This window comes from Oryza glaberrima, chromosome 5, assembly GCF_000147395.1.
Source record: "Oryza glaberrima chromosome 5, OglaRS2, whole genome shotgun sequence".
NCBI lineage: Eukaryota > Viridiplantae > Streptophyta > Magnoliopsida > Poales > Poaceae > Oryza > Oryza glaberrima.
The window spans coordinates 2,018,999-2,036,948 of NC_068330.1; the positions used below are offsets into that span (position 1 = coordinate 2,018,999).

Below are 17,950 nucleotides of genomic sequence, written 5' to 3' on the forward strand. Positions count from 1 at the left end.
TTAATAGCCCTTCGGGGCCTCGGTCGACACAAAATCATCAGGAATGGGCGACGTCATCTGCACTACCAAATACACGGTCTTAAAAATAAAAAAAATTCCGACAAGAGAAGCGTGTGCAATTCACGATTCGGAACGCATGCACACGTGTCAGGGCTCCAGCAGACAAACATACCAAAAAAAATTACCAAGACGCCGCATACGACCGACTCACTAACAATGTCGTACTCCCTCCGTCCCAAAATATACTCCCTCCATTTCAAAATGTTTGACACTGTTAATTTTTTAGCATATATTTGACCGTTCGTCTTATTCAAAAACTTTCGTAAAATATGTAAAATTATATGCCTACATAAAAATATATTTAACAATGAATCAAATGATAGGAAAAGAATTAATAATTACTTAAATTTTTTGAATAAGACGAATGGTTAAATATGTGCTAAAAAGTCAATGGCGTTAAATATTTCAAAACGGAGGGAGTAGTAATCTTACACTGGATAGGATACATTCTAGTATAACAAATTTAGATAGGAGTATATCCAGATTCATTATACTAAAAATATGTCAAATTCAATATAATATTGTATATTTTGAAACGGAGGGGTACCACGTATCTCGCGTCGTGGCCTTGTACTACGCATGTATCAATACAAATGCTGATATGACGCATGTGGGCCCATGCCCATTAGGCTTAATCACCTCCGCCTAATCTTAATCCAGCCCAACCCCACCGGAAGAGACGTCAGCGTCTCAGGAGACGTTAATTAAGCCATTAAATCCTCCCCTTTTGTCGGGGAAACTATAGCTTAACCGCGTCGACGCCGACCCCACCCCCCACCTGGCACGTCTCAGGTTCCGCCACGTCACCTACGTGGACCCCACACCAGCCCGCCTCTCCCGGCCGGGCTGTACGCGTGTGCACGCACCGCGAGGTGGGCCCCACGTGGGCCCATGGGCCGGCTACTACCACCCGCGCGCGCACGCACCGTTCAACCTCGCTCCGTCGTGGCACCTGTGCTCCTCACCCTTTTCCCTTTCCCTTTTGCTATCATCTCTTTTTTTTATATATACTCTGATGATGGTGCTAATAACTTTGTAGGGGATAATAGTTAATGTGGGTGGTTAAATTAATTTTTATTCCCTCGATCTTATCCAGATATGTGTTGTAGATCGCTTTCGGGTTAATCCCAAATGTGATCCTGCCGATTCGTGAATGCAACAGTTTTTTTGGTTTATATCGGTGTTGCTAATTTTGGAGGTGACGGAGGGTTTGCACGATGATAATGTGTGATGAAGTAGGGATGTAATAGCCTCTCATGATGCATCATAATTCCTTATAAATGCACACGAATCAATAATCATTAGTTTTATGATTTGCTACCGTAGAGAGGTGACAACCTACAAGGCTAAGTTAGGTCACAAATACCGGTTTTATTTGTCGGAAATATTGGTATCTATGTGCAATCGATGGTGGTTCTCGGGGAATATAGGCCGACTGGCATACAATATCAATTTATAATAGATAAAAAAAACATAAGGCAATAATTGTGTTGCTATATATGGCCACTACTTAATACTTGTCGAGGAGTGATCCTCTCTAGCGGGAGATCGTGAGACCCCCTTTCGTGAGTTCGGCCGGGGGAAAAAGCTCGCCTCTGAAAATCACGTATCCGCCCCCAAGGCTGCTAGCTAGTGTATACACAACAAGATTATACAGGTTCGGGCCGCTATGAAATGTAATACCCTACTCCTGTGTACGGGATTTAGACTGAGAGTTACAAAAGTTCCTAAACTCCGGAGAGCGCTCTTGCTTCCCTTCTCCTAGAGCTTATGTTTTCTGAGAGTCGTCCCCTTTCTCGGTGGGCAAGGTCCTCCTTTTATACCTCAAGGGGATACCACATGCACCGCCTCTACCTACTCTTCTATCGGGTGGGGGCCCACCCTACCTTGACCGGATCTCGACCCGTGCCTTCGCCTGGAAGCTAAACCACAGTTTGTCCTTGAGCGGGGCCTAGCGCCGTTCCTCGTCTGACACGGGGGACAGCCCTATTATTCCCTCATTAATGGGTGAAGACTTGTGATGGCTGCCCTCTCGTGGGGAGAACTCCGAATGACCCTCCGATGGAACGGGTCATACCTACCTCCACTCCGCCGGAAGCAGATGCGACGTGGGAGCACGGCCGTCCGTCCAGTCAGACGTGACTGGCGATAGGCCGGTCACAGATCGGTCAATCCTGACCGTCGCGCGCCAGTCGGTCACGCCGCACATCTGCCTCCACTGCATTGAATGCGGCAGGGGGGCAGTTGGGGCGTTGCGCGCATTAAAGGAGGTTCAGCCTGGCCCCCCTCCCCGCTTGCTCCCCCGCCAACTGGCGGCTGGGCGAGGGCTTCAGGGCAAAGCGGTGTAAGGGCCCGAGGGGCATGACTTGGCACCCCGAGTCCCCCCCCCCCCCCCCCCCCCGCCGCTCCTGCGATTCGCGGAGTGCGAGGGTAGGCCAGACTGTAGGGTCACGCGGCAGGATGGGAAGGTAAATTCCCCTCACTTCGCATACCCCCGGGCCCATATCTCCGACAATACTAAACAAACACTAGTAAGCATACAAGGAGTATATATATTGGATATGTCTTGGGAATTTCTGCCTAGCTACTTTCATGGCATTAATTTGTAACTTTTATAATTTTAGATCACATTTCGCATTTATCAACATTGACATACATAGACCAGACCATACACGTAACATCATATCATAGTATATTTTTAGGACAAAAGTTTTTTACGGGGTGTCAAACTAGACACTCTGACAGGTGTTGTGTCAGGTATACATGTGAAACTGACAATTTTTTTTATATATAATAACAAATAAATACTCCCTTTGTTTCATATTATAAATCGCATTGATTTTTTTTCTAGTCAAATTTTGTTAGGTTTTACTAAATTTATAGAAAAATTAGTAACATTTTAAACACTAAATTACTTCCATTAAATCTAGCATTGAATATTTTTTTTTGATAATGTGTTTGTTTTGTGTTAAAAATGCTAGTATATTTTTATATAAACTAAGTCAGACGTAAAAAAGTTTAACAAGAAAAAAAATCGAAAAGACTTATAATATAAAACGGAGGAGTAGCATATTAATTATACACCCTACTAATTAATCCCCATCATGTAGATACATATCCATCGAGTGTATGTATAGTATAGCTTGTGGCTTAGATTGTTTTATGCCGACTGTGCCAGATTGAGCCGGCTACTGTTGATAGTAGCTTGCCATACATACCATGCCGCTCTTGACTCTTGACAGTTTAATTAGCTAGCACCTGTCGCCATTGCCATGCCTCCCTAGCTACCTAAGCTTAGCTCACATTCTTCTCGCTTTCTCACGCCCTATATATACAAACAACTCTTGCTTCCCACAATCTCCACTACTATCTCATCGATCGATCTTGGCTAGCTAGCTATGGCGACCACGACGACGACGGAGTCGCTGCTGCCGATCGGCCGCGTCGAGGCGGCGGCGGCGGAGGAGGAGGTGGTGCTCGGCGCCGGAGACGACGACAGTGACGTGGAGAGTGGTGGTGAGTCGTCGTTTAGCAGGGAGGTCAGGAAGCGTGTGTCACGCCTCTCCGTCGAGGGCGGCGGCGGCGGCGTGAGGGATCGCCGGGGTAGCAGTGGAGGTGGCCGGAGGGTGCTGCCGCCGCCGCACGCGTGGCTGGCGGTGGAGGAGACGGCGGCGAGGAAGAGCTACGGGAGCGACCCGGAGGAGCAGTGGATGCGGGTGCTGCAGGGGGGAGCTTACGGCGGCGGCGGGGTGGCGGCGGCGGCGGCGGCGCAGAGGCAGGTGCAGCGGCGGAGCAGCTTCAGCGTGGTGCGGCGGGAGAGGGCCGCGAGGGAGGCGTGGCTGGACAGGGCGTGGGAGATGAAGCGGAGCTGGCACGAGCGGAACGGCGGCGCGCCCGACGCCGACACGCCGGTGGTGGTGGTCGTCGGGAAGGGCCCCCCGTCGTCGCCGACGTCACACGCCGCCGGCTCTGTCGGCGGCGGCGGTGTCGCCATGGACATGGAGGAGGTCCGCGCCTGCAGGGACCTCGGCCTGGAGCTCCCCTCCGACTGCACCGTGGAGATACAATGCTACGGCCTCTCCGCCACCAGCAGCCCCACCCACACCAACTCCGGCAGCTGCAGCAGCGGCGCCGCCTCCCCCTCCGCCGCCGCCGCCTGCTCCCTCCCCAGTCCCGGTACGTCCTCTCTCCAACAAAGTATTTTCTACGCCTATAAGTATCTGATTTAAATAGTTTTATAAACAATTTAAAAAATTTAATAAGATAGAATTATGATAATACAAGACACTATATAAACTGTAGACATAAATTCAATCTACACACGAAGAAACAAAAATAATTAATTTTATTTGCGTTGTACAGGTAATATTTATTGCCTAATTTTATTATTTTTTTTCCTCTAATTATAGATTAAATTTAATTTTACATGTTTTCTGTAGACTTATCTCATTTCAATTGATGTTACTTTTTTTTGAAAAGAAATTCTATAACTATCTGAGTTGTATATATGTAAAAATAACGGATGCCACATGGTATATCTAGGTATAGCTTGCACCACCATGCACGTCCATGCATGGCGTCAACTCCAAACAAACAAAAAATCTACATACACATGCATATCTCGATGATCACCCTGCATGCCTTGCCGGACATGGCATGGCCAGCTCGACGGCGACGACGAGCCTCGAGTAGCTAGTCTTCGTCTGGTCAAGTAGGGCACCGGATGGATCGATTTCATCCATAGACTAATCCCAATTCAGGAGTAATCGATCTCTTGGTTACTGTCACAATCAAATTAATTACTCGATCGATTAGCTTAACTAATTAACCAACCAACCAGAGGCAGTAATATATAAGCGTCCGTCGCCATCGCCGTCGTCGTCCGGCTAATAATCTCTCCGTGCCGCTTCTTCTCCGGCGAGCCTGCCTCCTCCACGTTGTTACCTCCGCTGCCGTCCGATGCATCCATCCATCCATCGCCATCCAACCACCCGTATCACTGCTCATCATCACGAGAGCATATGTAGTAATTAACGACCTGAAAACAACCTGGGAAATTAAATTAATTGATTGATTATTATTAAACGGATCAATTAATTAGCACTTGAAATTTAGTTATTTGATTGTTTAATTAGCTGCTGATAATTAGTAATATTTGTGTGGTGATTATATTAACAGGAGCGGATGATCCGATGGATGTGAAGGCGAGGCTCAAGGTGTGGGCGCAGGCGGTGGCGCTGGCATCAACCACGCACCTTGGATCCTGATATGATTCAACGGTTGAGATGCAAAAGCTAGCTCTGGCTATATATGCCTTTGCCTCTTAATTCTAAGTTAATTTCATCTATTTTTTAGCCCTATATATACGAAGAGAGGGGTTTAATTTTCTCACCTTATATATATTCCACATGTGTCACTTCTCTGGTTTTTTTTTGGTATACCATCATGTGTGTGCATGTGTTGTCAACTTCTTCTTTGAGTCTTTTCACTTTTTCTCTATCGTGAAATGTAAAATATACTGTACGTGAGTGTGTGTGTGTGTTCGTCGAACTTATGATGTAAGGATCGGAGTCTTTTCAAGTTATGGGATGATAAAAATCTCACATGTGTACTCCGAATTCTTGATTATATATATAATTCACATGGGAATCTATCTTATATCTCCCAGTACAAATATGTCAGGATGTCTTACCATTGATTTATTCTTGTTCCATATCTTCAATCTTATATGTTATATATTATGACATAGTGTGTATTCTATGGTTGTTGATAAGAACCTAAATTGACTATTGTTAGGATGTACTTCGGTTTGACAAAGATACATGGGAGGGCGATGTATTTGTATGCTCAATGAGTTCACTGACTTTCCTAGCATAGGAAGTCATAGATGTCTCTTTTCTTCGAGAGTGTAGGATACTAAGTAGGGAATTAGTATTAACTGTTCAGAAAGAAGCAACATATTCCAATCCAAAAGGCTATGAGTTTTTAACACGATACAGAGACTAGTTGTTGCGCAAAGATGGAATTCTCAGTGGAAGTAGGACCATGGTTTTTAAGATATTGCTATGGCATCGCTAAGACGTCGTGGTGATTTGTTAGCTCCAAGGTGTCCACCACCTTGGCTAGCTCAAATATGGAGACACCCAATTCCCAATACCACATCGAGAGAGAGGGGGGAGGGGGGCTGTCTCCAATCCACATGGTTCCTGTCATCACCGCTTAAGACTACATCACATTTATGTCTCCATTGCCTCCCTACTGGCATCACCCCATTACTTAGCAAGGTAGTGCTCGATCTCCCGCTTCCTTTCTATACCCACCTCATCTACCTCCCATTTCCTTCCTCTGCTCTCCTTCTCTACCACCTACTTTTTTTTCTAGGTTCCTCTACTCTCATTTCTTTCCTCCTCTACCTCCCGTTAATTTCCTTCCTCTACTCTCCTCATCTACCACCCACTGGGTTAATTGGATCCATGCCACTATAAATATACCAAATTAGAAAAATACCACTACTATTCGCGATATTGGTCGGGTGCCACTACAATTTTGAAAAATTGGATCCATACCACTCTGTCACGTTTTCCATCTACTCCCGTTTGACGCTGTCTCTCCGCGTCGCGCCTGGTTCGCCTTCTCGCACCACCTGAGATGGACGGCGAGTACTTCCCTGATGACGTGTGCCGTGGGACGCGTGGGCGGAGGTCATGCTGCGGCGGAGGTTCGCCGTGGCGGAGGACGAGGAGGACGATGCACATACACCACCCTTTCCCGTCTCCGGCTGCCGCCCTTTCTCGCATCCACGCATCAAGACTTGGCGTGGCGGCGGCGGCGGAGATGGAGGTGGACCACGCGGAACTCGACAGCGCGCGGTGCCGATGCCGTGAGTACCTGCTCGTGCTCGAGGAGGAGCATCGCAAGATCCATGTGTTCCAATGGGAGCTTCCCCACAAGATCCACCTTCCCGCTTGAGCCACCCCTATATATACGCTCATCTCGCCATCGCAACCTCGTCACCAAGGCAAACTCTAGCCTGCAACCAAAGCATTGGAGAGCAATGGGGACGACGACGAGAGGGCCAGTGACAATGAGGCTCTACTGCTTCTATGCGGCTGCTCTTTTCATTCTCTGCTTCCTGCTCCCTGCCGCTGTTGCTGAGGAGATGAGGAGCCAAATGGACGGCGACGGCAGCGAGGAGACGATCAGCGACCATGGCCCACCTCCACTCACCTACTACTACTACGACGACGCCTCGGCAACGATGATGACCTTTGAAGCTTTGCGCGGTCGGCGGCACCGCCTCCGCCATCGGCCCCTTCTTCCCGTCCCACACGGCGACGGTTGCGTCCAAACCCTGGGCCCTGGCCACCACCGCCTTCGATCTCCACGATGCCATCGTCGATGGCGAGGCTGGCCTCTTTCGAGTGGAGCAGCGGCGTCGTCGTCTTCGTCCAGGCACGGGATAATGCAAGTGACGCTACGGAAAGACGTTTGTCAACGGGGAGCGGATGGAAAACACGACGGAGTGGCATGGATCCAATTTACTAAAATTACAGTGGCATCCAACCGATATCGTGAATATTAGTGGTATTTTTCTAATTTAGTATATTTGTAGTGGCATGGATCCAATTAACCCCATCTTTATTGGCTTCCTCTACTCCCTTATGCTCTCCTCCTCTACCTCTAGATCTATATATTGTCTGCTATCAGCTTATCAATGCCTACAACAAACTTCATTTTGCTACCTTAGCTTCCTTGGTTTTCTCCTATGGCGATAGCTGTGGACATATGTTGGATCTATGCCTTTAGGGTAGAAATGCTTAGCCAACTATTGGACTATTCTTCAAAAAAGACCATTGGACTTTTGTTGGGCTATAGGTGTGGTTTTGATGGGCTATTTTGCCATTTTGCATTTTCTACATACCAATTTATTTCCTATTTATCCTTTGTTCTCTAGCATAGCATTGTCTTAGGACATCGCTACGGTTTACGCCATAACCACAAATAGCCCAAGACGAGTACGCAACACCTTAACTCGCAATACCACCTTAAGCCCTTGACAAGCTTTTAAAACTTTTTTATAATTAATCTCTAGTTATATGGTATATTAAAAGTATAAATTTAAGAATAAAAGTATAAATTTAAGAATAAAAGTATAAATTTAAAACTACATATAAAATGCCTTTTAGACATGTTATATGGTATAATATTTTCCGTCCTTGTCCTAAATGAGTACTAATTTTGATTTACGTCGTTAACGTTTTGACAAACGTTTAACCATTTATTTTATTAAAAATAAATAATAATATTATTTATTTTGTTATGATTTTGTTCCTTATATTTTTAACATATTGCAATATTTTTTTATTTAAATAAAACGGAAAACCAGAGCGAGTACATCTGTCTGTGGAGTTGGGGATCCAAGATGAAAACAATCCAGATTCCTCATCATCATACAGAACAGAAAAGAGAAAAAAAAAATAAAGGGGGCAAAAACAGACTGGAATTAGGATATGTTTATGTTTAGTACTATAAAGGACAAGTGAAGGGTCTTTCTTGAGAAAAAAAATCCGACCTTTGCATCGTGCGAGCCTCAAACCCGCGAACCCCCAAACCCTAGTTTCCCCAACCGCGGCGGCGGCGGCGATGGCTGCGGTGACCAACGCCGATGTGGAGGCGGTCGACTTCGACCCCGATGACGACGACCTCATGGACGAGGACGCCGCCGACCCCACGCCGGCGCCCGCCCCGCGCCTCCGCTCCACCATCGCGGGCGGCGGCGGCGGCGGCGACGACGGGCAACGCAAGACCAAGGGCCGCGGGTTCCGCGACGACGCCGCGCCCCGCGACTCCCGCTTAGCCGGCGCCGGGCGCGCCTCCGACTTCGACTCCCTCGGCTCCGACGGTGGCCCTGGCCCCGTCCGATGTACGTCTCTCTGATTTCCTTTTTTTTTTTTTTCCTAATTTGCGATGGTAGATTTGTTAGGCATAGTGGTGTAATCTAGTGTGGGATCCTAGCTTCGGCTTGGTTCCCGTCTCGATCCGTTGATTCTTGCTGTTAGATGGACTGGTTTGGATGTCAATCTTGTGCTAAAAGATGAGATCTTCGATCTAATAATTCGAGTGCCTAATTGATTGCAACTTGTTTCTGAGAGGAGATGGTTGAGCTCTTTGATGCGAAAGGTTTGCCTCCTTGTGACAAACGACGGTCTGGAGGTGATTTATTTGGGCGATTTTTGTCGCTGTTATAGGCTCTTTTTGAGTTATTCCTATTGCTAAGCATGTCATATCCTTCTGATTTAAGTAAAGTAGATCCACATCATGCCCTTCATCTCGTTAGAAGGGGTGAGAGTTGTGACCGATGTTGAGTTAAAAGCTTTCGGATGCGTTGTCCTGGTTAGTTGGTTAGGGTCTCAGATAGCTGTAGGCTATATGATTTGTTGTCCAGTTGCAACTTACTAGTAATTTTTACTGTATCAGCTTGAGCCTGTGCCATGTAGTAGCTTCTGGCATGTGTGTCGAGCACTGGAGGTTTATTTGTTGTGTTTCTCTTCTGAGCAATTTGTAGTTAAGGAACTGATTCAAAAGATCTAGACTTAGCCAAGAGAGATAAGAATGTGGACTTTTACACTCCTGTAAGTTGGGGTGTTAGCTGCAGTTTTTGTTTGAAGTCTTTGATATTAGAGTTGGCATCTGGACCCTCTTTTTGGTTATTTCTGTTTCTTTCCTTCAGTTGATGTCTCTTATCTGTTTTAATGTTTTCAAATAATCACGGTTGTGCTAACAATTTGCTCTCTCTCCAGTTAGTTTCCAGTGCCTGAATTTTCCTAATCTTGCAAACTTTTGACCATGTTATTTTCAACATCAGTGGAGGTTCAATTTCTGGTTGAATCATGGTTATTTCATGTTTGCATGTCAGTCATGTTCTGTTGGAAATAAAACAAATAGCCAGCTCATATTTAAAGCTTTATTTTCTATAAAGTATCATCTAATGAAACTGTAATGGTGGACATTTAAATTGTGATCTCTTATGCTATTTGTTTCTTCATGGAAGATTCCATTGTTTGAAGATAATTCGTGGCATTGTCTGAGCCCATGCATATTTTGCCTCTTGTTACAGCCATTGAAGGATGGATTGTGCTAGTCACTGGGGTTCATGAAGAAGCTCAGGAAGATGATCTTCACAATATTTTCCGGGACTTTGGGCAGGTCAAGAACTTGCATTTGAATTTGGATCGCCGAACTGGATTCGTGAAGGTTTGTCTTTTTCAATACTGCAATGTGTCTAGCCCTGTTGCAGCCTTGTAAAATTACTTTTAGTCATAGTTTTTAGGAAATTCTCTTAAATGAGATTCCAGAAAATGTTCCATGATAACGAATAAAACAATCTGCAGAAAGTAGCTCAGTATTTCAGAGGTCCCTTATCTAATATTGCAAATTGCTACCTTCACTATGCACCATCTTTAGTTTAGAAGAAAATATTATGTTGCATGTTCTCTTAAGAACATTTTAATCTCTTGATTCTATCTTCACGTTTTTTCCTTTCCAGGGATATGCTCTTATTGAGTATGAAACTTTCGAGGAAGCTCAGGCTGCAATAAAAGCATTGGATGGAACTGAGCTTCTAACACAAATCATAAGTGTTGATTGGGCATTTAGTAATGGCCCTGTCAAGCGCAGGAATATTCGGAAGAGGTATGTTTTATGTTAGCTTGTATGCCCCTTTTATTTTGTTATGGCAGAACAATCACACTGTCAGAGGGTTAGGTTTTGTCACATAATCTCTTTTTGAGAGTGAGTATGGCACTTGTTGTAAACTATTCTTTATACCATTTAATCATCCTACAAATTTCTGTGAGGTGGAAAATAGCATGGGAGGAAAGTTGTTTGGCCTTTTTCTTTGTAACTAAAAGTAATACATGCCATAACCATCCCTTGTTTTATTTAATCGGTCTCTGAAAATTATTTGTTCATTTTAACTCTCAACTATGTGCTCAGAAATATATTTGATCTCACTGGCCTGTCCAATTATCATATATGGATAGTATGGCTACTGATTGGTATTTCAGAATATCGAAGTAATTCATTTATCATTACAATACATATGGTCATTGTTCTGACCTAGTGGCAATGTGATAATGTGAAATCCTAAATATTGATTTCTTTTTGTTTCATTTTTTTTCTAATTACACATGTAAAGATTTACACTGTTTCTATTTCCCTACTATCAAATACTTCTGTTGAAGTCGGAACCACTGACAAGATACATTCACAGGCAACATGTTGTAAGCATTGGATATCCTCACATGTATGAAATTATAATCTTATTTGGTCACTTGTTCTTGTCAGATCACCAAGACGCTCCAGATCCCCACCGAGGAGAAGATACTGAGTGCTCCCCACCATGTGATGATGGTGCTTTAGAATGCAAGAATTGCTTGTAGGATTCCGGTTGTTTGCTTGGCCTCCTACCGTAGTTTGATTATCAATATTAGCTCGTCTGCTATTTTCAGTCGATGGCTGTGATAGTTCTGTGGCATTGTAACTCTTTTCAGTATATGGATGGAGCTGTGTTTACTGTTCCAAGTTTGGCACGCTAGTTGCCGTGGATTGTAACCGCTGATGTTGGATCTTTGTGATGAGATGTTTGTTGCTTGGGGTGTTTACATCGTGTTGTGTCACAGCTATGCTTGCGTTCCTTATTCCTTCATCATGAAATATGATCATTGAGCAATTTAATGAGCTTGAGAGAGTGAAGTATTGTGCTCATATGTGGGTAGGAACTTACGATGCTGCATCAGCGCTTCCTTTTCTTTTCCCTCCCACTGTTATTGGATCAACAAGCTGACTAATTTATTTGGCTAGCTGTTGAATGCTTGACAGGTTTATATATTTTTTTTCAGATTATTTATCGGATTGTTGAAACAGATTATTTGCACTACTTTTTTCACAAAAAATATTTTTTTTTCTTTTAAACTTTCCTCTATTGTGTTGGTTCGATCGGTTCTAAATCAGTTGTTAAGTTTATTTATCAATTTTTTAATGTATCCCTATGATAATCACGTAGTCGGTTGGTATGTTTTACTTGATAATTTCATTCCTTGTATGGCCTGGTGACAGAACCAGTTTCCTAATTATTAAGAAAATGCAAAAACTAGGAATTTTCCCTCTAATCATCGTTCATGTCAGCAGTTTGTGTTGCAACGTGTCTGAAATTTCAGAGCTGTATAAATCTCATTGATCAGTCAAATGAACTGCCCCTAAAAGTAGCGGCAACGCTGCAAACATTGCAGCCTGCCAACGTAGCACTTCAGTCATGAAAACAACATCGTGTAAAGCATATATCCATTTCATGGGATGAAGTACTGGCTGAATGCTGATGTATCTCCAAGACTCCAACATCATTATATTTCTTATATTTATATAGTGTTGTGTCTCGTGATGGATCCTTCTCCACAAATGGTTGAGGGGGTAGCCAGTTCAGATCTTTGGAAGAGACTCAGCGGCTATAGTACTGTTTGAGATCCTATCCAGCTCTGAAACATTTGTGCTATTGGACATGTCTATCACCTGCAACGATGCCACAAGTGGGTCAGCAAGATAACGCACTTACAGGCCATTTAAGTGGTTAAATAGCTTATAAGTGGATTTGTGGGTTGGCGCACCTGTATCCCTAATTGTCTGCTGGAACTGCGGGTACCTGGTTAACTGTACAAGTCACAGCTGCTTGTGCACCATGACTATGGCCCAGTGGAAATGGATACCGGGCTGGATCTCGAAATCCCCTTGGTTGTGGCAATGGTAGCTGTCTGACTGTTAATCCTAGAACTGGAGGTTGTATCTGATGTAATTTCCAGGTTTGAGCCTGGAGCTTCTTGAGACGAATTTGATGCTCTTTTCAAGGATTTCTGCGCTTCCTCTTCATCGTCATCAGATGTCGACTCTTCATCTGAACCACTCATCTCTGTGTCTGCAATCCATAATTTGCGTAAACAAAGATTGAGACATCATAGCAGAGAGCATAACTTCTAGAATCACATTATGAAGAAATCTATGCAAAGCTTGAAGGAAAAGGAATATTTAAGTGAATCAAATTAATTGAATGTCCCAGCTTTGTTCAGACAAAGAAAAAACTAGAGTTCCATTATTGACAAAACTTTGGCAAATATCATGGTTATTGTTTATATTTTATCAATTGAAATACCAGGGACACCTCTTAAAGAGGAAAAAAGAATCATACAAGATTTGCCTCAAACTTAAAGTTTCAACGTCAAGGTCAAATGTCTAATAGGAAGAACATATCCTTTTGTAGAATATGAAATGTAATTTGCTTGAAAAGTTGTCATGATGTTTCCTTCAAATTCCAAGGATAAACAATCTAATCATGATACAATCCTTATTGCGATGCATAACTTATTAGTTTTTTTTTTTCACTTTCTTTTTTGTTCTTGTCTTACAAGAAATGGAAGAGGATCGTAAACCACCAAAGAATATTAAAATCTCAGAATGCCACATTTTTATTAATTGACACAGCCATATTGAATCCACAAAAGATCAGCTGTACCAGATTTATGATGAATCAGACGAGCAGCATGCCAGCACCGTCCATTTGCCTGATGCCATAAATGAATATATCATTAGATGCATATATATAAATTTAGCTGAAACTGTTTTAAGCTATAAGAACTGCTTCAGCTCAGAAATAGACTCATCAAAAAGCCCAAACTGACCAAGAATCACTCCAGATCATTATATATACATTGGTCCTAAACTACAAAATAAATACGAAGAAATCAACAAAGGTATTGAGAGTCCTTCCCATCAGGACATTAGGTAGATACCTGTGAAAGAGGTACAGTCCAACCTTTCTCCAGGCACCAATCAAGAGCAGGCCTGATGTCCTTGCAGTAAGCAGTATAACTCCCCCCTTCACCTATAGGAGGTTTCAACAGCTGTACCTGCAAGTAGATGGCCAAGCAGAGAGATCAATATATTGTTTCGGGTATGTTCCAACAAAAGTATGTTACATCTTCCTAGTTTCTGCAATTCTTGGTGGGGGAGTACAAGAAATACTAATAGATCTCCACTTCGAAAAGGCCGGACAGTTGAAAAGTATACATAAGGAATTGTAAAACCTCTCTTGACATTTAAGATGCAAATCAACAATCGATTGCAAACTTCAGAGTTAAAATTGACAGTGAATTATTTGGACTTTATTACTTTCATTATCTAGTATTAGACAAATAGACACAAATTTGTTGGATTACACAAGGTAAATTTATATTAGCACTAATATATTTATCACGTGCGGACAACAACTGAATTCATATCTTACAAGGGCAGCAACAAATTTATTGGTTTTGCAAATTATTAAATGTTTACCTTAACCATATCTTCACTAAGTAACTTAGTAACTTTCGCAGTCCAGTAAGAACCTTCAGACAACCACTCAACCAGATCACCTACTTTCGGGGTATCACAAACAGATACTATCACATTACTCTTTGGAAATTGCTCGGGAACTTGATCCCCCCAATACAACTCAGGATAGGAAGGACGAAGCATGCATTCTCTTTCTCTAACCACATTTGAGTTCCTTTTGCCATACGCTGGGTTCTTTTCAAAGACTTCAGTCCATGTTTTCTCTGCAAAAGAAGGGCATGGGGAGTAATGACGTGAGGTGTATACAAAACTAATTTCCTAGTCATGATGAGTTTCTGTTCTCCCAATATTTGCTTGTGCCTTGTCAGCATACAAGGACAAAATGGATGAGATAAAAAATATATAGGCCTCAAGAATGTGCCTATATCTTCACAAGGTTACAAATGTCTACTTGTAATGCCCCTTCTATGGTTCAAGATAAGCATTTGCGCATGACATCATTAGACAAGCCCTTGCAACTGTTATTATATACAACCACTATTCAAGGAAGAGAAGAAAACATAAGTATATTAACTATTAAACCATGCTAATACTGATTTATGTGACACTATAGCTCCTGGTAGTTTACACAAACAACTTATTTAACCCTCAACCCAAGATAATACTGGTTTATGTAATATGGAGGATTGATCAGTTAATCACCACCAAACATAAAACAAAAGAGGGTTACAAGATAGTGGAGACCATACAAACCAAACTGTAAACCATTATCAGTAGACAGAAGAAAACATGTGTTCCCCAATAGAGAAGATGTTGAGAAGTGTCAGACAAATTCAAATGCAAAATATCCTTCATTTGCACATGTATGTTAGCTCTGTTCAACTTCCCTATTCACTAAAACATAATGAAATGTAAGTTTCCTGTTCAATAGCCTTAAATTACAATCTGTATAACAGATTCTTTCAAGTCAAGGCACAGATCGCCAATTGTGTAAAAGCATTTTTCCAAAAAGAAAAACAACTCCCGAATAAATGATAGCTCAGATAATGATTTGCTTACCTTCGTCTGGGTAATCAAGATACTCCAGTAAATACTGAAAGGACCCTGTTTCTGTGACACGCATATCATTAATCTGAAAAGAAATAAGATGACTTGTTTTTAGCTCAGCAATATGCTCTATTATGGAAAATGGACTGCCATCTATCGAACTTATCTAGTACACCAATTTGTGCAAAGTGAACGACCATACAACCAATTTGGTCCCTGTATTACTAAGATCAAACCACAGATACTGCACTAAATGTGAGTAAATTGGACATTGCACCAATTAGTCTTACATAGGCAGAAAACACCATATGTAGCCAATATATATACTCATAGCACCATGCCTCCACTGATCACATCAATCTGGCATGTTGACATAATGCGTGCACGCACAAACTCCAGGCAAGCATCATATTGGCCAGTAGTCAGCAATGCTGGTAAGGAAACAAAACGATTTTGTTTTGATTAAAAGTCACTCACAAGGGGCTCAGTCAACTCCTCCAGTGGCAAGTGGCCTGGCTGTTATAAGTCATCTCTGTTTTCTAGTAGAATAGCCAACATGACTGGATAAAGACACAAACTCCATCAATTTTTACATTAGAGTTCTGTTTGGGACTGAAATTCTAGGTGGTTCCATGCTAACCATAAAGCATATGCCATCCAACACTGTATCAAGCGACAAGCAGGCGATACAAAGGTGTTTCACATGACATGTTAATATAGGTGTCATATGCCACAATGTGCAATGAACTCCTGAGAAAAATAATAAGATAACTTCACAGCTGCCTCACCTTACAGTGAAACCAAGCACATTTGTAACCATCAATGAAGGACTTTGACTCTGCGAAATCGCCCTTTTTAAATGGAAGAATCAGATCCATGCCCAACCACAAATCTACAAGCAAAGAATTGCGGTTAGCACAACGTGAGCTGATTAAACATGACAGAAGAACATCGCTTCTTCCGGTTTACTTGTTAGCACAGCTACCGCCAACAGTTGAGGCATTTTAGCAGCATGAAACTTGAAGATTGTCAGCACAAACAAAAGGCTAGCATGTGACTTCATGGTGGTGAAACTACCAGATTCTTTCGGCTTCCACTCGATTGCCCCAAAATTGTTGCAAATCCATAACAAACAAGATATTCCTACAGCATTAATTCCAAACGACACCATCGACGAGCACGATAAACACTTTTCCCTTCTCTCACCCTAATTTATTTTTCGAAAAAAAGGTTGGTCGTCGGTTTCCCCCGGTTCAAGGACGACCGATGACGGGTTCAGCTGCGCCGGCGGCGAGAGAGGCGGTGGCGGCGACCTAGGCTTCGAGGAGGGGCGGGGGGGGGGGGGGGGGGGCGAGCATCAGGGTGTCGAGAGGAAGCGGACGGAGGCGGCGGCGGCGGCGGAACAGTGGCGCGACGTGCGGGCAGGTGGGCGACCGAGATAGGGCGCGGCTCCGGCGAGGGGGGCGGCGGCCGCGGCGGCGAGAACCGGAGGCGATGAGGACGGGGGAAGGAGAGGGAGAAACAGAGGCATTGGGATGGGGGAACCCACTCCTACCTTCGATTGTGCGAGAGGATGATCGATGGCGACGGATTTTCGGGGAGGTGGCGGCGCCGGCGGCCGGCGGCTAGGGTTCCGGCTGTGCCACGAGGATGCTGGCCGCCCCCGCCCTCGCCGGCGGCAGCTGCAGCGGAAGAAGGAAAAACAGAGAAGGAAAAGAGAGAGGGAGGGAGAAAAGCTGGTTTTCAATTTTAGGTTCGAGTAAATTTCATTTTAATACTACTAAGGGTTTGTTATTTTAACCGCTCTTCTAATCCGAAGTTTTCACGATCCAATTTTTCAAACTGCTAAACCGTGTATTTTTTATAAAAAAATATAAAATATATTTTAAAATATCATATTAGTCATTTTCAAGTTTCTTTAAGCTAATGCTTAATTAATGATGCGTCAATGGATCGCTCTGCTTTAAGGCTGTGTTCGGGTCTTCATATTCCCAACCTAATTATGCGTCAATGGGCTCTACTTTAAGGCTGTGTTCTGGTCTTATGTTCCCAACCTCCCTCCCTCGTTTTCCGCGCGCATGCTTTTCAAACTGTTAAATGGTGCGTTTTTTGTAAAAAGTTTCTATACGAAAGTTGCTTAAAAAATCATATTGATCCATTTTTGAAAAAAAATTAGCTAATACTTAATTAATCACACAATAATACGAGCTTCGTAGAAGCCTCCTCCCGAACACAGCCTTAAATGTGGGGACAAGGGAGGTGGAGGTTAGGACAAGGGAGGTGAAGCTCCTAACCTCCACCTCCAAAGGTAGGCCTATAGCTTCTAACTACTGCAGCTTCTCGGATTATGGAGGTGAAGCTCCTAGCCTCCACCTCCAAAGAACACAGCCTTAAATGTGGGGACAAGGGAGGTGAAGCTCCTAACCTCCACCTCCAAAGGTAGACCTATAGCTTCTAACTATTG

General features: G+C 43.4%; 3 protein-coding genes across 3 annotated transcripts; 2 read left to right on the forward strand and 1 right to left on the reverse strand.

The window, feature by feature from the left end:
* Window positions 1-3,346: 3,346 nt before the first annotated feature.
* Window positions 3,347-5,721, forward strand: LOC127774359 (uncharacterized). The gene is made up of 2 exons (XM_052300585.1): window positions 3,347-4,236; window positions 5,239-5,721. The coding sequence occupies exons 1-2, from the start codon at window positions 3,459-3,461 to the stop codon at window positions 5,325-5,327; spliced, it is 867 nt and encodes a 288-aa protein (XP_052156545.1). The 5' UTR covers window positions 3,347-3,458; the 3' UTR covers window positions 5,328-5,721.
* A 2,888-nt stretch (window positions 5,722-8,609) lies between these two features.
* Window positions 8,610-11,740, forward strand: LOC127773851 (RNA-binding protein Y14A). Its single transcript, XM_052300049.1, has 4 exons — window positions 8,610-8,983; window positions 10,178-10,314; window positions 10,607-10,752; window positions 11,407-11,740. Exons 1-4 carry the CDS (start codon window positions 8,704-8,706, stop codon window positions 11,447-11,449), a joined length of 606 nt encoding a protein of 201 aa, XP_052156009.1. The 5' UTR covers window positions 8,610-8,703; the 3' UTR covers window positions 11,450-11,740.
* A 44-nt stretch (window positions 11,741-11,784) lies between these two features.
* Window positions 11,785-17,214, reverse strand: LOC127773850 (uncharacterized). The gene is made up of 8 exons (XM_052300048.1): window positions 17,042-17,214; window positions 16,275-16,378; window positions 15,499-15,571; window positions 14,440-14,702; window positions 13,899-14,015; window positions 13,622-13,670; window positions 12,723-13,027; window positions 11,785-12,627 (listed from the first exon to the last, which is right to left on the reverse strand). The coding sequence occupies exons 2-7, from the start codon at window positions 16,362-16,364 to the stop codon at window positions 12,798-12,800; spliced, it is 822 nt and encodes a 273-aa protein (XP_052156008.1). The 5' UTR covers window positions 16,365-16,378; window positions 17,042-17,214; the 3' UTR covers window positions 11,785-12,627; window positions 12,723-12,797.
* Between the last annotated feature and the right edge of the window lie 736 nt (window positions 17,215-17,950).